The 25,101-nt window shown below is 38.6% G+C and overlaps 1 protein-coding gene across 3 annotated transcripts in view; it reads left to right on the top strand.

The window, feature by feature from the left end:
- dot1l (DOT1-like histone H3K79 methyltransferase) overlaps positions 1-25,101 on the top strand; it is a 101,461-nt gene that overhangs the window by 52,886 nt on the left and 23,474 nt on the right. For all 3 annotated transcript variants that reach the window (XM_072594101.1, XM_072594100.1, XM_072594102.1), the window contains exons 15-24: positions 199-312; positions 4,295-4,386; positions 5,212-5,313; positions 9,141-9,278; positions 9,835-9,960; positions 11,286-11,770; positions 13,005-13,143; positions 16,312-16,464; positions 20,337-20,454; positions 23,490-24,127. In XM_072594101.1, the coding sequence (XP_072450202.1) occupies positions 199-312; positions 4,295-4,386; positions 5,212-5,313; positions 9,141-9,278; positions 9,835-9,960; positions 11,286-11,770; positions 13,005-13,143; positions 16,312-16,464; positions 20,337-20,454; positions 23,490-24,127 (2,105 nt within the window). The remainder of the gene's footprint in view (positions 1-198; positions 313-4,294; positions 4,387-5,211; positions 5,314-9,140; positions 9,279-9,834; positions 9,961-11,285; positions 11,771-13,004; positions 13,144-16,311; positions 16,465-20,336; positions 20,455-23,489; positions 24,128-25,101) is intronic.

Genomic DNA, 25,101 nt, shown 5'->3' with positions numbered 1-25,101 from the left:
ACAGATGAAGTCCAGTGCTAATTTCATGTTGCTGGAGATATGATTAGTGCAGGTATTGCAGTAATATTTTAGTAGTTTTAAATGATTTAGTTGAGATGATTTGTATTCAAGCCTGAGTGATATTTTGTTTTGCCATCAGGTTTAGACTTGATTGTAACTGTTAGTTTGTGAAAATTTTGTGCTGATTTCATTTTTCAGATGCGTACAAGTCACCTCATAGTCCATTTTACCAACTACCTCCCAAAGTGCAACGCTATTCACCCAATCAGTTTTTACTGGGTCCTACACCACCTGCACTACAAAAGCTGCTAGGTATGTACTGCTGCATTTTCATATTTGTCTACATGGAATTTTATGGCTATTTGATCTTAATTACACAAATCGTTGTTTCTTTCTGCTATTCAAGCAGTTATCAAGGCTTCAGAATTAGAGGAACCTCGATTATCCGAATGAAATGGGTGGGCGTTATTTCGTTGGGTTAATTGATTCTTCGGTTAATTGATTTCCTCTGTGGCTCGGGAGTTTTCTGTGTAAGTCTGCTCCCTGTTCAGGAGACTAGGCAGTAGCACACCGCATGTGAGCCCCCGTCCCCAATTCTGCCCACTCTCCGAACCCTGGCCCAATCTCCTCCTTTCTCCTACCCGCAACCCCAGTAAGACTGCTGCTGCTGCCTTCGTGGGGTAAGTCTTCAAACAGCATGCGCACAACATTTTGCTGCAACTTTTAAAAAAGTTCCACCTCTGCCATTTACAGGACAATGTTGGAGAGATTATCTAGGGAAGGGGGGTTTAGGGTTCACTCCTCTGTAGACCTCCAGGGAAAGTGTGGGGGAGAGAGAGAGAGGTCAGTCATTTAGAGACCGTGCCTGGGCTCCCATCCACGTCCAGGACTGTTCTCCGTAGCATTTCAGTAAGCCAAGTTCATTTTTAATTATTGTAAACAAAAGACAAGATCAAGGTTGAAATAGCTCTTTTGATGTAATGGTTCTACTGAGATATTGAGATCGCCTTGGGGTAATCTGAAATTCGGATAATTGATATTCAGATACTCGAGGTTCCTCTGTATTTTGTTTAACCTCTGCTACTGTTGTTCCATTTTCTAACTACTGCAACTTCACTTTACTTTTACAAGAGTTCAAATTGCCCAATTCTTCAGCCTTTTCCAATTATTTTCACCAGACATAATTCTCTAGTCCAGTTCTTGAGTGGACCTACTTGATGTAATTATAGCCATATAGTTTAATTGATCATTTGCATCTTCAGTTCTATTTGAAGAAACCTAACTCCCTTTTTTTTTGTAAACTTTGTTCCTCTCCAGTTGGAATTAAAATGCTGTCACTGTCGCTTTCAAACTTGAAGTTGGAGATCATTGGTTAACAAACCTGTATCAATCACCGAGATTTTGGTGCTTATTGTATCCATTTTGCTTTTGATGTGTCTAAGAAAATCGATTAATTAATTTTATACCTTCTGTTATCTGCTGGAAAACACAAAAGTATCTTGTCAACCCAAAATAGGTTAGATTCAGGTTGGCCACACTGTCTCAAACTGTCATAACTTGTCCTTTTCTCTGAAATGCTGCTTAGATCCCTTGCTTACAAATCAGATTTACAGGTATTTAATGTTGCAACTCTGGTTTCCATTTATGGAGCAAATGTTTGAAGTACGATGCAAATTGCACTGTAGAACCTTAGTTTATTCATTTACAGGACAAAAACTAACCATTTTAACTACTTCAAGAATAGACATGAGGAAGAAGTTGTGTATATTTGCACACATGATTTGAGCAGGGTTATGGATTGAAAACTGTGCCTATGTAATTGTACAACAAGAGTGTGGAATTGGTGTAAATGGTTGCAATAAATAGTTAGTCAATTTCTTGGAAATTATGTGAAAGGAACCAAAGATGGAAATTGAAATTAACATTTTTTGGGCCTGTTAGTTTGAATAAATGCCAGTGACTTGGATAATGTTTGAATTATTGACATGACATGAGAGCTTCTCTAAGTTTAAGTAATGCTACAATTGCAGTGAGAAATTCTTTCATTAGCCAAGTAGATTCTTAACATTTCAGTCACTGGTGTTTGAGGATTAGTAACACTGACCTGTAGATACTGATTGTAGCTTGCTTACCACATTGACATGAGCTTATGTGAAGTCGGCTGAAATAGTGCTGATTGTAAATTCGGGTGTGCTGGTCAAAGATCTTTTATTTTTAAAATAGTTATTTTTTTTTATTTTGAAGCTTTGGTTTGAATACTGGGACACAGGACTTTTATCCCTCGTGCCTTAGCAAAAGTGAGTTTAAGTACAGTTAGTAGTAATGATTCCTTGGTGGATGAAACCAGCTGACCTGTTTTTGCTCTGGTTTAAAATTATGAAGAAAGCTGGCAGGAATAAAATCCATCAGACTGCTTGTGCTTTATTAACCAGAAACTGATGCAATGTGACAGGTCTCTGTTACGGCCAAATGAATGGATAGACCTTTGAAGCTGAGCAACCTTCGTTGATCTTGGCTGAAGATTACAATCTCCAAGGCAAAAGTGTATCCCCCTTCTGTATAACCCAACCACATGGGATGCTGCTGGTAAAATTGCGTTTATTTTTAACTCCATTACATCTATCTGAACCAAGTTAGGATTAAGTTTTTATGTTGCTTTTTTTTCCACCTTTAAACCTTTTTAAAGAAGTATGAAGTTAGTCTAGAATGGGAGAACAAAAGGAATATTTTAGAGAGATTGGTGAAAAGCAGCAAATCATAAGGAACAGAGTAGAAAATTCTCCATCACTTTGCAGGGAAGCGAGTTGCTGATGGTGAATTGCAAAGATTTTGGGAGCAAGCATAGGTATTGGTGCAAGGATTGGGGGTGGTGGAGAATTGCAAAGGGACTGTGGAACAAAGTCTAGAATTAGAGAAAGTTTCAAATTTTGAAATGGCAATGCTGCAGCACTTAGTCAGTGGAGTTGGGAAAGGATAGACAACATTGAAATATTCATGTGGATGAATATGCAACATGCAGTTGGTATGAGTTAATGCTTATGGAGGTTAAAGCTGGGACGCCAACTGTAAGATGTTGAAGATTATGGGCCAAATGCTGGCAAATGGGACGAGATCAGTTTAGGATATCTCAAGTGTCGGACGAGTTGGACTGAAAGATCGGTTTCCATGATGTATAACTCTGTGTGTTGAGAAAAATTCATCTTTGAGGTCATGAAGGCATGCAATTAATATTCTATTAAAAAGATAAATTGTACAAGTGAAAAATATTGCAAAAGTCGAAGAAACTCATTGAAGTGAGCTAGTTATGCCTAGCGCTGCTTGAGATGATCACCAGCTGGGTTCACAGACTTGAAGCTGGATATATTTATTAGGAATGAATAGCATGAGTTGGTAGTTGGCCAAAGAATTTTAGTTAGTTCATGTCTGTCTTTTGTTCATTTTCTTTTTTTTTTGTTGTTGAGCAAGGAATAGATTCTGTGTCGATGGTGGATTACAGCCAAAATATATTGGCTCAGGCTGCTATTGTCGCTATAAGAAGGTGGAAAGGTTGAAGGAGATTGAAGAATGGGGTACTATTTCTAATTCCACAATATGTGATTTACTTTTGATCAGTGAGGTTTGGCCCTATGGATGCAGTGAATGGAATGTTGTAAGGATGAATTCTGGTACTTGAGGTTTGGTGATGGTAGGCAGTTTCCCATAAATTATTTTCTTTGGTGTCAAGTTATCACTCCTTGGATGTTGGACTGCCTTGCTGTTTCCTCCTGCTGTAACTATGACTCTGATTTTATCCTCCAGTTATTTTACTTTATTGCATCTGCTTTGTATGTTGCCAGAGTGAAAGCTGACTGTGGGAAGAACCGTGTGGCTCTACCAGATGACACACATTAGTATGGAGTGATAGAGTACATTGTGCATTAATACTCATCCTCTTCAAAGTGCACTTGTGTAAATTGTATTGATGCAGTACTTGGAGAAGTGACCAGTTTTAAATTCTGTTGTTCAGTTGTTGAATTTGATTTACATGTCCTTTTTATTGCTCGACTATTAATGTTTCTTCATCTAAAGTTTCCATTTAAGTACTTGGAAAGACAACTTTTGTTATTTCATCAATTACTTTGTTGAACAAATCAATCACCAAGTGTTCTGGATTCTTCAAAATTCAAAATACTGTTAACGTTCTGAAAATTTTCTTCCAAGTATATGAAGTTGTTTTTTCAGTTTAATGTTTTAATTTTAGGGATGTATTCATTTTAAAGAAGATAATGTATTAACTAATCTTGGTCAAATACAGAGTCTTTCAGGTTACAGTATCTTCAATTTATGGCATATATGAAGACACCTCAGTACAAGTCAAACTTACAGCAGTTGTTGGATCAGGAAAAGGTACAACACTTGGTCATTCTTCATTAAATTCTGATAATCAGTGAAACTTGTATGATTTGCTTAAAAGGACAGGATACCTTGTCAAAGCTTTTGGATGCAAAGTTGAGCATGCAGCTATGTATGGCCAAATAGTGAAGGTTAAGTTTACTGCATAGTATCTTGGCGAAAGTGAATGTTAGTGGAATTGATAAGTTCTTTTACCAGATGAAAACTTCACTAACTGCCCAGCACCCGACAAGCACTGCCATATCTAATTTTATTTTCTATTTCCTGTTCCCCACCCTGTCACTTTATTCTGCTCTGTTGTGAACAACCTCCCCCATCATCACCATCACCACCACCACCACCTTGCTCACCCACCCCTACTGGTCCTATGCTTTTTATTTTCCTCACTCTCCCATTTTTCACTTCCTCTACAGCTCTGAGGTTTTAATCCATTATAATTTACGCCCTCTACAGGTACTTGTGCAAAGGACAAATTCCTTTTTGTGATCAGAGTCTTAATTTTGATTTGATGTCTTAAGTGGAGCAGAGAACTTGATTTCCTTTGGCATGTTCACCAGAAAGGACAGTTCATGCAATGTCAAGAAACTCAAGTTCATGCTTAATCATGCCATTAGGAGAAATCTAGGAGTTTTCTAAAATGATCCTTGAGAAAATCTCTTGTTTCATTGCTTCTGTTTTAAAGGAAAAGCAAATTAACTTTAGCATGACAACCCTTAGCATGGTCAAACTTGGTGTACAAATTGATGTAATTGATGTTTGAATTTGAGAAAATGCTGACCCTTCAGGTTGCAGTTAACACACAGTAATTTTTTTTTGCAGTTGAAGAACATGCAGTTGACCGGAACAGCGCAGCAATTGTTCAGGCACTGTCAGACGCAGAAAGAAGAAGTCAGGCTTCTTTTTCAGCAAAAACTTGAAGAGGTATAAGTTATGTGCCTACCTCTAACTTTGAAAGTTACTGAGCCAGGGAGGTTTTCGAAGTATAGGATTTAGTTTTCCATTTTATCAGCAAAAGAGAAATTTATGTTTTCAAATGGTTCAACTCCTTGGAGTTCTGAGGAAAAGTCATGATGTTAGAGACAAAAAGGGCATTGTCTATTTGGTTGCTTTTGTTGGACACAACAAATTCTGTTATTCTTTTGGGTTTTGTGCTCCCATCTTTACCCATGGAAAAAGTATATAGTTGGCATGGGCTAGTTCGTCCAAAAGTATATAGTTGGCATGGGCTAGTTCGTCCAAAGGGTTAGTTTCCATGCTGTGTGGCTCTATGACTCTGGCTGTAATTATACCCCTCAAGGTTAATTGAGTTGAGATTCAACTGCCCTTCAGTAAGAAGAATTTCACTTGTGAATCCTTAGCCCTAGCCATTTGAGATTTTGTCTGCCTTCATTGAAGATTTGATGCAATGGATGGAATAGAAACCTTTACCATATTGCCAACCTAACATTTTAAAAAGATAAATGGGCACTTTTGCAATATGTAAAGACTTGCGTTGGAAGCAGTGGCTCAGCCTTCACAGTCAGCCATGAAGAAATGATGCTCTCTGTTCATCTCTTATATCTGCCCAGGGGATTTCTTGTGGAATATAGAGTTGTGATGAGCTAAAACTAATGTTTCTTCTAGCGCTGTCCTCGCTACAGGGCATCTGTGAAGAGGTCAAGAAACATCAAACAGCGAAAAGAGAATCTTGAATGAGGCTTGCAGAATATTAAACCAAGAAGTATAAAAAGTACTATTTCACAACTAATTTAATTGGAATACTGTTTTAGAGTATAGCATAAAATGGTTTTCACAAAATTATCAACAAAAGGAAAGCTAATCTCACATAGCATATTTTTTTACTTATTATTCATGAGTTGTTTGAATGATTTGCCTAGGGTTTCTTTGATTTTTAAATAAAAGGGACCAACGTTAACCATTTTTGTCAGTGAAACTTTGCTTCCTTCTACTGTCTTCATGGATATACTGTATATACTTGTCTATAGGTCGACCTCTTTCTTTGGCCAAAAAGTGGTCTATTCCATATAACTCTTGTATAAGTTGATTCTAGTTTTTCAGGGGCCTCTTCCTGACTATATATGCAGCCTTTTAAAGGGAATGATTTGCACATTTTTGATTCCAATACAATACCTGTGCCATCACATGTTACACGCACCAGTATATATTTGCACACTGTGATTTTCAAATCTTTCAATTAATGTTGATAACTATATATACTGTATGTATTCATTTATGGAAAACTTGCATTTGACTTGTGCATGCAAATTTCTGCAGTACCTTGTAGCAGGCCTCGACCTTGTCTTCCTGCTGTTGCTTCAGTTTCTTAGAAGTAGGTATTGCATACAGTTGCACTCTGAACTTAAAGTAAAATTCTCCCAAATTCTTCTGACAAAATGGCATCATGAAGAAACAAGTATACAGCACAGTTTAAGCTAAAAGTTATTAAAGTTGCAGAGAAAAACAAAATAGCATAGCTGCAGGGAAGTCCTGTGTTTATGAAAAACTTGTTCAAGTTTGGAGGAAAAAAGCCTTACAGTTAAAGGCTATGCCAAAACAGAAGTATGCAAACCGAAGAAAGCTGAACAAGTGGCCACAACTAGAAGAAAAGATTGCTGACTGGGTATTTCCATGTCGTTAGAACGGAAGCATAATGACTTGACAATGTATAAGAAAATGTGCCAAAAATGAAATGAAAAAAAAATTGAAAAAAAAAAGCCAGTGCTGATGGTACAGTAGGTTTATGAAAAGGTATGATTTAGTGCTTAGATAGAAAACCAAGATTGCCCAACGTCTATCAGCTGAACTTAATAGGTTAATTGGGTTCCATTGCTTTGTAATCAGAAATTGGAAGAAAAACAGGTGCAGGCTCTCATGCATCGACAATATGGACAAAACCCCAATGAACTTTGATGTGCCAGGGAAAGAACTGTGAACCAGTTTGGAGTAAAAATAGTTTTGGTTAAGATTGCTGGCCTTGAAAGGAGTTGATTCACTGTGGTGCTTGGTTGTATGGCAGATGGAACAGAGTTAAGGCTTCTGGTGATTTTTTTTTAAGCAGAAACCTCTGCCCAGACAAATTTCTGAAAGGCATTGTCCTCGTCCATGGAAAAGGGTGGTTGATGAAGATGGCTGGATTAGGGAGTTCTGGAATATGTGACTAGGTGGACTTTAGAAAGGAGAAAAGCTTACTGGTTTGGGATATGTTCAGATCACATGGAGAAAAATGTTATCAATTAATTTCGAACTTAATACTGTCCTTGCAGTAATTCCTAGAAGTCTTATGAGCATGATGCAGCCACTGGATGTTAGAATCAAGAAACCTTTAAAGGACTTAGGACTGAAGAAATGGTTCACTTGGATGCAAGAATGGGGAAAAAAAAAACTTCACAAAGAACATGCATGTTGCCACCCTATCATTTGCAACTGTATGTGAGTGGATTGTTGAGTCCTGGAAGGAGATGAAAACTGAAATTATTGTGAAAACCTTCAAAATATTTGTAAATGCTTTTAGATGGTATGGAATATGGCTAATTATGGTCAAATGGAAGTGATGACAAAATCAATTGATCCCCTTGAGAGTGCAAATTAAGATGATCCATACGATGATATGTTTGACCCAGACGACTGGAATGAATTATTCAGTGGTGTAACTGATGAGGACCGTGAATTTGAAGGATTCTAATGGACTTTTGCATGTATCGATAACTTATTTTAGCAGCTATCCATAATATTTGTGATGTATGGTGCGAAGAGTTTTTCTATCTATCAGTTTTTTTGTAAAGTTTTTTTATTATGTATGATTAACAGTTTCATGATCTCTTTCTAATAAAATACTATCAGTCCAGTTTTTTTTTCATTTTTTTACTGCTGTTTTTATTTCATGAATTGTGTGTTGTACAAATATCCCCAGTAGGTGACCTGACCACGTGCTGGTATGCCTAATAACGTTTTCTACATATGTGTAGACCTACATGCGTTTTATGGTGCTGGTAACTGGAATATGGTATGACAGTACCGTTTTACCGTAGCAGGCAGGATGGAGACATTTATTTTGTAGATAAATATTCATTGGCCATAATTCTTTTTCCTTTTGTCATTAATGATTTTATATAGAGATCTGGCTTTTGTTTGTCCATTTTTTGACTCCTGCCAAGCATCAATTTCATTCCCTCAAACAATACCTAGTGTATAAGTTGACCCCCTAATTTCAGCGTTAAAAAAATCTTAAATCTGACCTTTCCACGAGAATATATGGTGAATCATTTCAATTTAGTAGTTTTTTGACTATAACGTTTACTAATTTTGTCCTAATTTTATGTTGAGGCAGGACTGCGTGTTGCCTTGTCCATGTTTTAGCTGATTTCACTGTTACCGAAAGTTGCCAATGTACCATTTCATTGTGGGTGTCAGATATTGCAAATTTGCAACTTTGCCTTAACTGAAAAATACTAAGTATTAGTACAAGATGGGTATTTACTGAACAAACAATGTTATGAATGGCTTTGGCTATGTTGCATGGTTTTAGATCCAATCAACAGACTGTATTAAATGCGGCAACAAACAAGTTAATTTTCCAAATTACTTGAGTCAAAAATATGATGCAGAATTTGGAACGAAATCTTTTGCTGAAAGTTAATTGAACAAATCAAAAAGATGCATGTGCATTGATTAAGTATCTTGTTAAGAGCCTTCTTAATTGTGGAGCATGTTAAATTTATACTTTTGATCACTTGTTTTATCCTCTGCAGTTGGGTATAAAGGCCATGACATTCAATGACTTACTCCAAGCACAGAAAGAGATCATCGCTCACAACAGGCAGCTAAAAGAACAGACAAAGCAGCTGGAAAAGGATAATGGTGATCTCAGGAAACACAGTCTACAGCTGGTAATTATTTCATGGGTTTGGAGTGGGATATAATTAAAAGCATTATATTTTTGAATCTTGCTGCAGGCTGAGCCACTTGACCCTGTTGTGAGTTGCAATTAGAAGACATATGTTACAATACAAGTTATTGTTAGATTGAGCTGTGATTTTTAAATTTTATGTAGTGTTGGATACACTAATGTTTTTGCAATATGATTATGGTTTTCTACAAAGCAAACTTATTTCCAAAGAATGTAATGAATTATTTGGGCTCCATTCTGATTGCCATCAGTTTGTTGTGAGCTGCTGAGTAGAGGTGTGCAGCTTTGCCTTAGAGGGAGAAACTGAAAAAGCCACTATTTTATTCCCATGCAGCTCCTCAAAGACAGTAAGTGGTCTAGCTAGCAACAAAGGTTTGGTTTCCCTGTGCAGCATTTCTAAAACGAAATTACTTAAGTTGACCCGAAGAGAGTTTGGGGTACTGTAATTTTAAGTTACGAAGAATCTTGAAAGGCAACATTTTATTTTGGTCAAGGTTGATGAAATGTATTTTTTACTTGGGTCACCAATGTTACAGCTGAAAGCCCGATGTGAAGAGCTAAATTTGGATTGGTCCTCTTTGTCTTTGGACAATTTGCTGAAGGAGAAACAAACTTTGAAGAGCCAGATCTCAGAAAAACAAAGGCACTGCTTAGAACTTCAGGTAAGATAGCAACAAACTTTTACTTTAGTCATTTCTAAAGCCAGAAGAAATTTTGCTTTTGTATCTGTCAGATACTGAAGCTGACAAGAATGGGATTTGGCTAAGTTCCTCTTGCACAAATGGTTGTTTTTAGTTAACTTGAGGTTTTGTAGCTATAGGAATTGTGGAGGTTTTTGCTTCCTGTTTAATTACTATTAACAGGTCTCTAGTCTTTCTCCACCGTCCTGTGCATGAAGTTAGAAATTGATGAAACTGTTTTCCGAGATTTTAACAGCCGTTGCTGAACTTAAAACATTTGAGAAATGTTAATCTTTTATTTAAAGATGTTGAGTAACTTAAGAGTAAAGTTTTTCTTATCCCAGATAAGAATAATTAAATCTTGGGGAAATTTCATGGTCTATTTGAGAAGTTAACCAGTCTTGCAAATGTTAAATTGAACACTTTGCACCCATGCCCCCAATACCACCCATCAACCACTTGACATTGTATTGACTAGGAAATGGGTAAAATGATTGCTGCCAGTTATCATGAGGTTTACAATAGAATTTTTGTGTGAGCCTCTGTTTTGCAGTGCATCATAGGGTATTATTACTGTGCATTTGAACCAAATGAAACATTTTTGGGACAGTGATTAAAGTCAATTTATGATTAATGCTGCTCAGAAAATAATAGTTACTTTTATATCAGTATTAGCAGAGTGTTTGTGTTGGCTGCTACAAATTGTGGGGGATCCTAATGTGAAACAAAGGATGGCATCCAGTAGCACTGTTTATTGAAACTTAACAGATTTGTCTTTAGGAAGTCCAGTTTTATGAGAGAACTGTTAATGGTATAAGCACCCCTTATTTGCATTTATTTGTCTTTTTTAGCATCAGTTTTATATTGTTTGTATTCATCGTCTCTGTTCAAGGACCATTATTTCATTGTTTTATATGAAGCACTTTTATGAAATGTTATAATAATTGACTTGTAGCATTCTTACATGGAGATGTCAGGCTTGATGTGTTCTTTTGTACCTTTTTTTCACTTAGTTGTGTATAAAATGTATGATTTTCACGTTGATCTGAATATGAAATTCATAGTTTTATTTTTCATGTCTCTGAGGCGATGGCTCTGGTAATATGCTCCCCATACAGCACTGCTGACAATGTATAGACGCTAATAGCTGAGCTAAAATCCAACATGTTTCAAGGCCATTTCACCTGCATTTTCATAGACTTTAGATGTGAAACTATGCTGTGGTAATTTAAGCATATGGAGATACAAGATTAACCATGTTGATTTGCTTTTTTTTCCCCCCTTTCTTGCTCCCTGACAATTCTTAGATCAGCATTGTGGAGTTGGAGAAGAGTCAACGACAGCAAGAGTTAATACAGCTGAAGTCATACATGCCATCAGATGACATACCTCTTCAGCTGCGCCACAAAAACAAAAACTGTGAGATGGATGCAGAAAGAAACAGATATCAACTGGAGATTGAATGTCCTAAAATTCCAATGGCAAATATGAATGGTCTGAGTCCTGAACTCTCTATTAATGGAAGTGCAACTCCTTTTGAAATTCACAGTTCTTTAAACCGGCCTCCTTCCAAATCACAGAATGTATACAACACTGTGTTTCCAGACCAGGAGAATGGACTGTGTATCCCAAACATTCTGAGTAAACACAAAGCAGACAGATTACCAAGTCATTCTCTTCCTGATTACACCAGATTTTCTCCAGCCAAAATTGCACTTCGTCGACATTTGAACCAAGATCATACTGGAAGTGAAAAGCTTGCCCATGAAGTACAACAGACCTGTGCCCAGAGGTCAGTGACGAATGGCATTTTGAAATGAGAAAGCACTGTTAAGATCAGTTCTGGGTTGTTTATAAATGGTAGTCCACATCAGTGTCAGTGAACATCATCAACACTTATTAACTATTACATAGAGGAGCTGGCAAGAGAAGATATCTCTGGAACGCTGCACAATCAAGTCCCAGTTCCATGCGGTCTGTGTCGTTATCGCATTACTCCCCTCAAGCATGTTTAGTAGTTACTGTTCGAGTAAAAGGTTTAGTTAACTATTGATTCCAGAGTGTTTTGACTCCTCCAGCAAGTGATATCTCTAGCCCCTGAGAGATACAATTATTGCTTATTTAACATTTAAAGAATATTAATTTGCATGAAGTTGAATTTGTAAATGTGTGTTTATTGGGTGCGTTCTCTAGACATGTTTTCATTGTTTTATGTTACCTAAAACTGAGAGTAAATTTAATTTTTTTTTTCCCCACAATTCTAGCCATATAATGTAGTTGGCTGTAGCCCACAAAGGGCTGTAAACATATCTCTTAGACAGTTAGCTTTTTTGCTTGAGAGGTGCCCACACATCCTGTGGGGCAAAATAAGGAGGCAGGCTTCATGAACTACCACAACAATATGATCAAACAAAAATTTTAAAATATAACTCATCAAAGTAGAATGTGAGTAATAGCATATAAAACAGAAAAACATTTTTTTTCCCTCAGTAATCAGGAGGCCTGGAATTCAGAAGACCAGTGAAATTTAGTGTGCTTTACTAGCAAATGTTTGTTTACTTTGCTAGTTCTCAAGAAATAAAAATGCTTTTCTGTGATATTGCAATCCAGGAATAGAATAATTCCAAATTGAAAATATTAAGAAGTGCACACAGGCCAGTCATCAATCATCTTGTGGCTTTAAGGTTGCACTCATCTTGCTAAAAAGCAAGCAGGTCTCAGGAAATGTATTATGATTTTCGACTAAAATGCGTCGAGTTTTAGAAATTTTAATTTCCTTTTCGCAAACTGAAGTTTGTGTTCAGTCAATTATTAGTTTGAAATCTGGTAAATTTCTATTACCTAAAGATCTTGAGATGTGGGGCAAAGGTGTGTATAGCAATTTTGTCAGTGATTAATTAAAGATCTAATTAAGTGATAGAATAAGTTTCCGGGTGGAATGTCCTGTTTCCGTATTGTAGCAATTCTCCAAGGGTATCAAAACAATGTATTTTGTTTAAGTGTGTATTTACACCATTGTGTTGCAGGATTGAAAACCTAAAAGAAACTGGCCTCAATCATCAAAGTCCAGGAATTCCAAATGGTGTTCAGAATGGTTTGAGTGAACAGCAGCAGCCGTCATCCCCAGTGTCCCAGCAGATCACATGTGAGAAAAGTGCAGAGAAGGTATAGCGCTAATACTTTTTGTTTTCTTTGCAGTTTTGTGAAGTGTATGGTGGGGTATGATTCGTGCTGATTTTGATTTTTGCAACAAACTCTTGATGGTGTTTTTCTGTTTGGAAGCATTTGAATTTCACCATTTTATACATTGTTGCCTGTTCTGTTAAATCTGAATTCAGTCAAAAGTATAGCAACAAATTTGGTCTTGGCTTTATGATTTGTGTTGTTACATATAAAGATATAAAGCAGATTATTATCACAAGGATTGGAAAGAGAAGGAAATAAGCAGTCAGTGCATTTTGAATGCAAACAATCTTTTCCCAACTCATTTGGTGGTCTTTCTTAATCTGTTCTTAGTAGAAAATGATTTAGTGTGACTGTTTTAAAATCCCTGGAAGCAGTAGTGATCAAAGCAGCGATGCTTGCTTACGTTCCATTTGATAGACAATTATGCTTTTCTCTGTAGACGCTGCCCCGTTATCATGGGGAGCAGCAAAAGATTATCCAACAAAAAGATTGATTTTTAATTATGAAGGTGTTTTCGCCCATCCTGATTTTGTAGTGATTTGCAGTCACTGGAAAAGATGTTACAAGTTGTGAGGATAATGTGGATACATATGAGATACATTGGTAGCCAAAACAAGAAAGCAGATTATCATTTGAATGGTGATAGACTGAGAAAGGTGGAGGTGCAACAGTTATTGAAAGTATGCATGTGGCTGTACAAGGCACTGAAGAAAGGAAATGATATGTTAGTTTTCATAGTGAGAGGGTTTGATTACAGGAGCACGGCTGTCTTGCTGCAGTTGTACAGAGCCTGTGCAAGATCATACTTGAGAGTATTGTGTTAAGTTTTGATCTCCTTTATCTGAGAAGGATGATCTGACTGTGGAGGGAGTGCAACAAGCGTTTACCAGATTCTTTCCTGGAATGGCAGGTATGGTATGAAGAGAAGACTGGATTGGTTAGGACCGTATTCACAACCTGAGAAGAATGATGGTTGGACCTTCTAGAAATGTATGAAATGCTAACAAAACTAAACAGGGTAAATGCAGGAAGGATATTCCGGATGTGTGGGAGTACAGAACCAGGGATCACAGACTAAGGATGCAGGGTAGGCCATTTTGGACAGAAATAAGGATCCAGTTCTTCAGAGTGGTTAACCTGTGAAATTCTCTGCCAAAGACCGGTTGAGGCTAAAGCACTAAATGTTTTCAAGAAGGGGTTAGATGTGGTTTTCAGGGTTAAAGGGATCAAAGAATATGGGGAGAAAGCAGAAAGAGGCATGATTAGCCATGATCAGATTTAATGTCCTATCCCTGCTCCTATTTTCAATATTTGAGTGTGGTATGAATCTGCATTAAGGTCAGGAAAGCAGTTTTGCTGGAAAGAACTACTCAGCATATAAACAATCAGTTGTTGTACCACAAGGAAATATGCCTTTCTCGTTGCAAGTCAAGAAAACAATTGTGCACAAATTTTAAGCCTGCACATGCACAAAATGATTCTGTCAAATGAATTGCACCAAGGCTTAATTGCCTTCCTTATCGTTGTTTACCTCTAGTAGCATTTATACTGGCAAGTGACGACTATTTCTTCATGTTTGTGACTTATGCTTTACACCAGTTTGGTCCTAAGGCCAAGGTGTTTGATTATAAGTACTTACTGTTTGTAATGCCTCATGGAACATAAATATGATTGGCTTCAAGAAACTGAAGTCATCCATAGTGTTCTTCAGCATTCACATCTGATCTTTGAACTTCCAAACTGAATGAATTCCAATAAAATTATTATCTGGGTCTTCCTGTTTAATATGTGGAGCAGTAAAAGTTTATAGCAGTGCATTTTCGTAGACAGGCTTTGGGATGTTTGGAGGTAAGTTACTCCAGAATTCACATCCCTTGACCTGTTTTTGTAGGTGCAAGAATTGAATAAATAAATAGTTGCCATAGTCCAATGGACCAGAGGGCTGGTTCTCTTGTCAGACAGAGGTGACCCTTAGATTAAGACTGTCATCACACCTCAAGCAAGGGATAGGGTTGAGAAGGTGGGATGTTTGTGTGACCTCAGGTCTTATGGGAAATAAACCAATGTTACTGGCGTCACTGTATTGCAAGCCAGCTGTCCAGTCAACTGAGCTGATCAGTGCCCCTGCAGTAATTATATGACCAAGTTACTGGTCAATAGTAGCTGAAAATGTGTTGCTGGAAAAGCCCCAAGTACTGATCCATGCTCTAAGTTTGTCACTCTTATTCTGGACACTCTTTGCGTTAAAGCAGATACACTTTTTAACCGATCCCTTTGTTTCATTGCGTGAGAAACTTTCCTGATAGATTCAATATATATCCTGTCACTGTCCTATCTGCAACTAACCCCCTCTCAGACATGTGGCTCCGATTCCCACCCCCTCTGCCAAATTAGTTTAAACCCTCCCGAATTGCAAGAGCAAATCTCCACCCAGGACATTTGTACCCCTCCAGTTCAGGTGCAACCCCTCCTTCATTTACAGGTTCTACCTTCCCCAGAAGTTATCCCAATGGTTTAGGTATCTGGAGCCCTCCCTCCTAGTAATAGTCAGGGTGCTTTTTACTAGATCCTTCTGTATTGAAGAAACAGTACATTTACCCCAAATTGAATTGCAGTCTCCAAACAGCCAGAATTGAATAACTTGACTGCTATGACAAATATACATGTTGGAATTCCATGTCACCTTCTCCGCTGCTTCAGCACTCCGCATGGAATTTTACTAAATTGACCTCATCCTACATTTTGTGCTTTCATGGAGAAGTGAGACATGGCTAGTTGGAACTGTAGCTTAGAGTCCTTGAATGCTCTTGCTTCTGTAATGCACTAAGAATCCATTAAGTTCAAATCTTCATGTTTTTGTTTATGTGACTACTGATTGACTTCTTGAGAATACAGACCGGAGAGATTCTTCTATTACAAATATCCCAGGTCTGTTTTATTCTTTTAATCCTTTTAAGGTACATACTCCCGTTTCTATCCATCAAAGCTATAACCATGTCAAATATGTAAATTGTTCTGCAAAATCAGTCTCTGTGTTGTTCATTTGTATGCTTGAAGTCTGTGTTATCAACCAATCTCAATTTTACTAAGGACTTCAACTTCTTGGAACTTGCATGCCAAATGTTATTTCATTTTTTTTTCTTGCAGTTTTCTAAAGATGGCAGCAAAAGTCCGATTAATAATTCTGAAACCATAACCAGCCTACCGATCAGTATTCCACTGAGCACTGTTCAACCAAACAAATTGCCTGTCAGCATTCCTCTGGCTAGTGTAGTTCTGCCAGTCCGTGCTGAAAAAGTGGTAAGTGATATTTGACTGACTTGGCATTCTTAAAACTCAATATGTTTAACAGGTGTTCAACTGGCTCGAATAAAGAAACTTTAACGTTCAGTCTTATTTTAGTAATTCACTGCCCTGTCTTGTTTGAAAAAGGTTAAAAATCACAACACCAGGTTATCGTCCAACAGGTTTATTTGGAAGCACTAGCTTTTGGAGCGCTGCTCTTCCATCAGGTGGTTGTGGAATATAAGATCGTAAGTCACAGAATTTATAGCAAAAGCTTCCAGTGTGATACAACTGAAATTGTACTTTGAAAAAGACCTGGATTGTTTAAGTCTCCCATCTTTTAGAATGACCATGTTGGTTTCAGTTCTTTCATATGTAAATTCCAGACCTTTTTTTTTTAAAATTACGTTTTCAAATGACTTTTAACAATAGATGCCATATTGTCTCAAATAATGCATTGAAGGTGTGAGGTGCCCTGGTAAGGCTCTGTGCCCCAATGTTCAGACTGATCCTATTCCTAAAAAAGGGATTTGCAGAATCTTGGAAATGTAGTTTTTGAGCAAAAAAATTCTGCAAGTACAAATTCACCCCACAAAGTTTGTGTGTGTGTGTGTGTATCTGCGCGAGAATGTGTGTATGTGTGAGTGAAAAGGGGTATGAGTCTGAGAGAGGGTGTATATGTATGAGCATGTGAGAGAGTCTGCGAGAGTATATGGGCCTGTAGGGGTGTGTGTGTGTGTGTGTGTGTGTGTGTGTGTGTGTGTGTGTGTTTATAGTGGGTTCACCTGTAGTGTGATGAGGGTCCCAGCTGAGGCTGTCCCCATGGGTACCGGACTTGGCTATCCGACTCTGCTCAGCCAGTCTGTGTTGTTGCTTGTCCGGAAGTCCGCCTTGGAGGATGGTCATCAGAAGGTCTGAAGTCAAATGTCCCAGACCGCTGAAATGTTCTATGACTGGGAGGGAACACTCCTGTCTGTTGATTGTTGTGCAGTGTCCATTCATCCGTTGCTGTAGCCTCTGCTCAGTCTTGCCAATCAACCATGCCTCAGGGCATTTTTGCCTGCAGTATATCAGATAGACAATGCTGGCAGAGTCACATGAGTACCTGCTGCGTACCTGGTCGCTCTCGCTCTCGGTCGCTCTCGCTCTCGGTCGCTCTCGCTCTCGGTCGCTCTCGCTCTCGGTCGCTCTCGCTCTCGGTCGCTCTCGCTCTCGGTCGCTCTCGCTCTCGGTCGCTCTCGCTCTCGGTCGCTCTCGCTCTCGGTCGCTCTCGCTCTCGGTCGCTCTCGCTCTCGGTCGCTCTCGGTCGCTCTCGGTCGCTCGCGCTCTCGCTCTCGGTCGCGCTCGCTCTCGCTCTCGCTAACACATACACTCATGTTCACGAATCTTCTCACTGACTTAAACCCCTTTACACTCACTCTCACACGCATCCTCTCAGACACTCATACCCGACCCCCCGACCCTCAAAACACATGCGCATACATGTTTTTGGGGTGAATTTGTACTTGCAGAATGACATTTTTATTTTGCTCAAAAACTGCGTTATTCCACGTAAGATTTTGTAAATCCCTTTTTCAGAAATAGAATCAGTCCGAACATTTGGGGTACAGACAGACTTTAATCTCCTGTTCAATGCATTATCTGAGCTGACATGGCACATATTGTTAAAGTTTACTTGAGAATGTAACTTTTAAAAAAGCGATCTGGGATTTACATGGAAGAACTGAAATCAACATGGTCATTCTAAAAGATGAGAGTCTAAACAAACAATCCAGGTCTTTTTCAATATATAATGTCAGTTACGTTACTCTATAAATTCTGTGACTGACTATCTTATATTCCACAACCATCTGATGAAGGAACAGCACTCAGGAAGCTAGTGCTTCCAAATAAACCTGTTTGACTATAACCTGGTGTTGTGATTTTTAACTTTGTCCACCCCAGTCCAACACCGGCATCTCCAAGTCATTGGAAAAAGTGAGCTGTACAGCACCACCCTTGCCTCTCAATTTTCCCAATCCACTTATTCATTGCATAATGCCCATTTGTGCTTCATTGGAAAAGTGAGATGAGATCATTTGGAACTCTGGAATCTGAGTTCTTTGGCTGCGTCGAATGCAAATCTTTGGGTTATCTACCAACCCAAATTTCATTTTTTTTTTTCACCTTGCGCAGTTCCCCATAGCCTTTTTTTCTTTAACTTGACTACGTCTTGAGATGAGCTCCCTGGAAGGATTACCACGTCAGAACATGGCCTTTACTTCATTCGTGAGTCACAATATTTATCATCCCTACCTCAAACCTCCAGAAGGTTCATCTGTCAGCCATTTCTCTCACTCAGTCTCTTTTGGTAACCTGACCTTAATTTATTAATAATGCATATCACTACTTCACCAGCAAATTTGAGAGAATATTTATTTCCTCTGAATGTTAGTAAGACTGGTGATTTGTTGCTTCCATTCAGCCTCTGACACCAGTTCTCATCATTTGTCTGTTTCAAAATCAGATGTTGCTGGCAAAACTCAGCATCTGTGGGAGAAAAGAGTTAATGTTTTGAGTCCAATAACTCTTCACTTGGTCCAAGAGATGTGAACCTTGTCTGCTAACGGGGCTGCAAGCTGTTCCATGCTTTGTTTCTGAGTACATTTTTCCACCTTTTGGCAAGCCCTGTTTCTGTTCCTTATTTTTTTTTGCCTTTCATGAATATCATTTTACTGTAGAATTCACAGCAAGTTCCTTCTTTCACTAAGGTTATTTGTGAACATTATGTTTATTGTACCCAACTCCAGTACACACCAGAATTCACTTTCAAATTCTGGTACTAATTTTTTCAAATGTATGTTGTAGTTTCACTTCTTTGTATTCCTCCAATATTTGCAGACTTAGGTCCTGAAACTGGAGATTTATTCAAAATTAAATAAACTCGAATGTCTCCTTGTGGAAATTCCTAGCACCTTTACTTATTCGTGCCACTGTGTGTCTCTTCCGCCTTGCGTTCAGCCAATCCTTAACACTTCAATATCAGTACCCACCTCTTTGTCTTATGGGAACCAACTTAAACATGAACAAATTGTTATCAACTCTTCAGTCCTCATTACTCAGGCTTTTTTTTCCCCCTGCCCTGACTATGTGGTGATGGAGCAAAATAAACAATCACGAGTGTTCCTTCTAGAAGAGCCAAATGCACTTTTCAGTAGAATTGTTCCCAAGTTTGTTGGGGTTTGGGGTTGGTATCTAGAACCAAGTCCTGATTATCGGGGAATACAAAGATTAAGCAAGCAGCAGGTGTGTCTTGAGAGCAAGCAAAGTTTGGATTTAGCCTGAGGAATGGTTAAAAAAAGTAACTGAAGTTTTAAATCAGATGTTAGCAGGGGAACGCTTTTGAAGATGTTTGGTCTTGTGGAATGCATGAATGGAGGAAATGGCAGATTCAGCTGTTGAGAAAATCTTCATTTTAGGAGCAAAGAAGCCTATGTGGTCTTCACACTTGTTGTCTTTATCACATCATTTATACATACTGACAAATTTTTAACCAACTCCAGTGTTAAATTGTAGAAGCATATACATTAACAAACATGAGTCAAAAAAACTTTTTTTAACAAGTTTTGCTTATGGGACATAAATCTCTGAAATGGGGCTTGGTAACCACTATTAATAGCAACATAGATGACATTCAGATTGAGTTCTAATTGCTTGACTGTAGAGAATAGTGTGGCTCCCAGACATTAAAATCTTCTTTTAGGCAAATAATGCTTGTAAATGACTCGTTAAAGTGTTAGAACTTTAACCTACTCTACAATATGGTTCCTTTTGCATTTTGTTTCTTGGTTATTATTAAACCATTTGCAGCTTTTGTATAAAATAGTCTAATTTGTTGTATTTTACAGAGAAGCACACCTAGTCCTATTCATGTTTCAAATCGTGATTTATCAATGCTTGACAAACAGTATGGTGCTAACTATGGAAATGTGGCTGGAAGTAAATCACAGTCTTTGACTAACTCAGGTACCTGTATTATCTGTTTCAAGTTGTAACATGGAGTGGGTTCAATTTTTATTTGGTTGACAATTAATCTAAAGCTACTAAGTCAGTTGGATCAGAATTTCTAATTTATCTGGCAAATCATGAGATACATGCTATTGATGTATCTTGATTATCTTGTAATAAGTTGTCAATGCAGAAGAGAGCTTGGTGAAATTTACAACAAGTAAAATCCATTCCAAAATACCATTGATGATCTTTATACAACGCGTGGGAATTTCCAAGTGTTTAGAAACTAAATGCATTCCCTGGAAGTCTTTAATTGTATTTTGGATTAATTGTATTTTACATGTAGTTGCAAATGAATGAAAACTGTTTTGAAAGCATGGGAAATAAGAGCAAGCATTGGTTATTTGGTCTCCTGAAAATGGCAGAGTGTGAACTCGATCATGGCTGATCTTCTACATCGGAACCATTTTTGGGCACAATTATGGCTGATAAGTTTTTGTGTTGAGAAATCAGTAAATCCTTATTTTGACTGCACTGACTCTATTGGCTCAGCCCTTTTGGGCAGCAAATTGCCAAGAGTTACCATGCTCAATGAAGACATCCTGTCTAATATCAGTTCAAAGCTAAAGGGAACACTCTTCCAACATCTAGACTTGGAATTTTATGAACTTTAAAGCAATCACTTCTCATTGTTCTAACCTCACAAGAATATAATAACCCATCCCCTTAATCTCGTTTCATGGGACAATCCCACCATCTTGGGGGTCAGTCTGATGAACTTCCACTGTATTCCCTCCGTTGGCAAGTATATCCTTCATCCAGTAAGGAGTTCAAAGCTCTGCACAATACTAAAGGTGCAGTCTCCCAAAAGCTGTACCTAAGTGCAGCAAGATACCTTTACTACTTTTACTCCAGTCCTCTTACAACAAAGACAGAAATATCTTGTGATTTCTACACATGCATCTTGGCTTTTAGTAACTTATAAGTAAGGTCCCTCTGATCGATCAACACTTTTCAGTCTGTCTCCTTTTTAAGAAGTATTGTCCATTCCTGTTTTGAAGTGGATAACTTTGCATTGTTCACATTATATTCCATCTGTACTATTGCCCCCCCTCAGCCTTACTATAGGCTTTGAAGTCTATTTGCCACATCCTCAACTCAGTCCAATCTGGATTTCTGATTTTAGATGTTTTGAGGATTACATTTGATCCCCTCATCCAAATCATTGTTACAAATTGTAAACAGCTGGAGCTCCAAGCACTGATCCTTGCATGCCTCACTAGTTACAACTTAGCAACCTGAGTAACCTGTTTTGTTTTCTTTCTGTTAGCCAATTCTCAGTCCATGCCAGTACATTACCTCCACTCCCGTGTGCTTTCTGTGTTACTTTATTTGAAAACTGTCTGAAAATCCAAATACTCCAATTTCCATTTCTCAGAGACAAAAACCTGCAGATGCTGGAATCCAAAGTAGACAAACTGGAGGCTGGAAGAACACAGTAAGCCAGGCAGCATCAGGAAGTGGAGAAGCCAACATTTTGGGTATTAGCCCTCCTTCAGGACTTGATGTGAGCGTAGGGGGAGCTACATATAAAGGGATGGGAATTGTGGTGGACTGAGTAGCAGAATAGTGAGGTAGTGATAAGTGAAACAGGTAGTGGTTGATGGGAGGGATGAATCCGGTTGGTAGATATAATGGAAGGGAGGAGGCAAAACTGGAAAGGGAGCCAGGGATGGGTGGAAAGGTGTTTTGAAATTGGAGAACTGTTACATCCTCTGGCTGTAGGCTGCCCAGGTAGAAGAAAAGGTGGTGTTCCTCTAATTTGCAGTCTGATTCACTGCGGCAATGGAGAAGGCTGAGGATAGATGTGTCGTGGGGGAAATTGAAATGGGTGGTGACCGGGAGGTGAGACCAAATGTAGATTGGGTGACCAGTTTGCCGTGCATCTTTGTCTGGCCCGAAACTGCCAAACTGACCTCCTGGGCCCATTTCAGTTCCCCCTCCCACTCCCCTCTCTGACATGCCCATTGCAGGAACAAAACCTTATCTTCTGCCTGGGCAGTCTACAGCCCAGAGCACTTTACATTGAGTTCTCTAATTTCAAATAACCTTCCCACCAATCCTCTGGCTTCCTTTCCAGTCCTGCCTCCTTCCTTCTATTTCTCCTTCCAACTCTTCCTTCCAGCTATCAACTGCATTCATCCCACCCATTACCTGTGTTCACCTGTCACTACTACACTATTCCACTACTCTCTCCACCCTGCCCTCAGCCCCTATCACTTTAGCTGTAGCTCTCCCTATCCCCATGTTTAGCTCTGAAGAGGAGTTATACCCAAAACATTGACTTTTCCACCTCCTAGTGCTGCCTGGCTTGCTGTGTTCTTCCAACCTCCTGTTTGTCTAATTTCAATTATTTTTCCCACTTGTTACATTCTCGACAACTCTAATGGGATTGTGCAAGTTAATTTCCTTTTTCATCAAATTATGCTGATGCTACTCATTGTTTTCTAAGTCTCCAGTTATCATGTACTTCATCCTAGATCCTAGTGTTTTTCCTGCTACTGATGTCAAGCTAGTAGGTCTGTAGTTCCCGGTTTTCTCTTTCCCTCCTCAAATACTGAGATTACACCTGAAATCTTCCAGTCTGCAGCAATTACTCATAAACCTTTAGAACTTTGGAAGATGATCACCCAAAAAAAGTCTCTATCTCTACAACCACTTATTTGTACACTCTCTGGGATGTAGACACCAGGTCCACAAATTGATCACCTTTAAGTACTATTAATTTCAACAGTTTTGATTCCTTATTCTTGCTAGTTTTTTGGTTCTGTAGTTTTCCTGGTAGTTTTTTTCCCCCCTCTGAAGACAGGCACACAGTCTAGTTCAAACATACTACGGAGTTAAGAAATTAATAATAATTGTTGACATTTTGAAAGAGGTTTTCTTCTTCCTTCCTCATTAAGTACATTTGTGTCAAGCAATAATTAAAACGTAGGTCATAGATTTTATATTCAAGCTGTGGTCATTGCAGTGTGATAATTGTTTTGCAGGTTTTTGTTACTCAGCTGGCTCTGTGGCAGTCAATGGGGTCCATTCAGGTTCTCCAACTCGGTCAGCGCTCACCAGTCATGACAAGATATTATTAGAAGATTCTGATTCTACCAATGAAGGTATTCTTGCCAACAGTTCTGTCCTGCAGAGCTTCAACCCACAGAATCCAACAATGCACCTGATGCAGTCTCAAAGTTCTGAGCAAAACTGTCCCACTACACAGCATTCAGTCAGCCCGAGGCTGTCCAGCTCTCAAAATCTAGCAACCAATTCTTCAAGTATGGGTGGGGTTTTACAGTATGTGGACACACACAAAGCCTTCTCAGAGGTAATAAAAAAAGATTTACAGTCAGACCAAGGTGCCTCGGATCAGGAGAATGAATCTAAACGGAGAATAATATTTTCCACTGCTAATGGTGGAAATGTCAAACAGCCTACTTTAAATAAACAGACTCCCCTTGCTTCAGCCATCAAATTAGAATCTGGACAGACGGTATCACAAGAAGGAAAAAAGAAGAGCAGAAGGAAACGTTCTTCTTTAACATCCAGTTTAAATGCAGGTAGCTCTCCAAAGCGAAAATCGCTGCTTGCTGCATTAGGACTTTCTTCAGGATCTCCTTTGAACATAAGTTCTATGGTAAGTGATTTGATTTGTTGCTATCTTAATTATTATTTTAGAAGGGAACCCTTGCTTTTGATTTCAAAGTTGATCTGAATATGTGGTGATGCTGCACGAGAGTAGGAAACCAGTCCCTAATCAATTCTCCAGTTGCTGTTACCTTCTTCCATTGTGGAGCTGTGCAGATGAGCCAACTGATTTTTAAAAATAAATGAATAAATGTGCACATTCTTTACCTTGTATTGAAGTTATCTTGGCACCAGTAACAATATTTATGCCATAGTCAAACGCAGTCCTTTCTGACTATGCTGCATCATATCTCTAGCATTCATTGTAAAGGAAATGCCTGTTTTTGAGTTGCTCAAATTTATTCCTTGCTTGCCAACTAAAATTGCTTTTTATATTTTAAAAATTACACTAAAAATGAATTTAGTTTAGTTTGTAGTCTCGTTTTCAAACAGTTTAGCGTAAACGCCTTGCTCACAGTCACATTGATCTCTGTCTCAGCTGAGTCAAGCCATGTGGGTGTGGTTCCTGAAAGATGTTGGGATTGAAATTCATTGAATATTTGCTGTTTTGCAGTAGAAGTTGGTTACATATTGATTTCTAATTTCATGTTTGAAAACGTGGTGTCCCTAAGACTTTCCATTTTAAATAAAGTTATCAGATACTGTTGAGACATCACCAGTGCAGAAATTCCCCTTCCCTATTAATGTACATTTACCCCTGACTAATGCACCTAACCTACACATCCCTGAACACTGGATAATTTAGCATCGTCAATTCACCTCACCTTCACATCTTTGATTGTGGGAGGAAACAGGACCACCCGGAGGAAACCCATGCAGACACTGGAAGAATGTGCAAACTCCACAAAGTCTGACCCCTCTCCCCCGAGGCTGAATTCGAACCCAGATCCCTGTGAGGCAGTAATGCTAACCACTGAGCAACCATGCCATCCTATTCTCACTTTTCCTTCTTATTTAGATCAC

Source organism: Chiloscyllium punctatum, chromosome 24, assembly GCF_047496795.1.
Source record: "Chiloscyllium punctatum isolate Juve2018m chromosome 24, sChiPun1.3, whole genome shotgun sequence".
NCBI lineage: Eukaryota > Metazoa > Chordata > Chondrichthyes > Orectolobiformes > Hemiscylliidae > Chiloscyllium > Chiloscyllium punctatum.
Note: the sequence above shows the minus strand (reverse complement) of the source record. Positions and strands in the feature narration are given on the sequence as shown.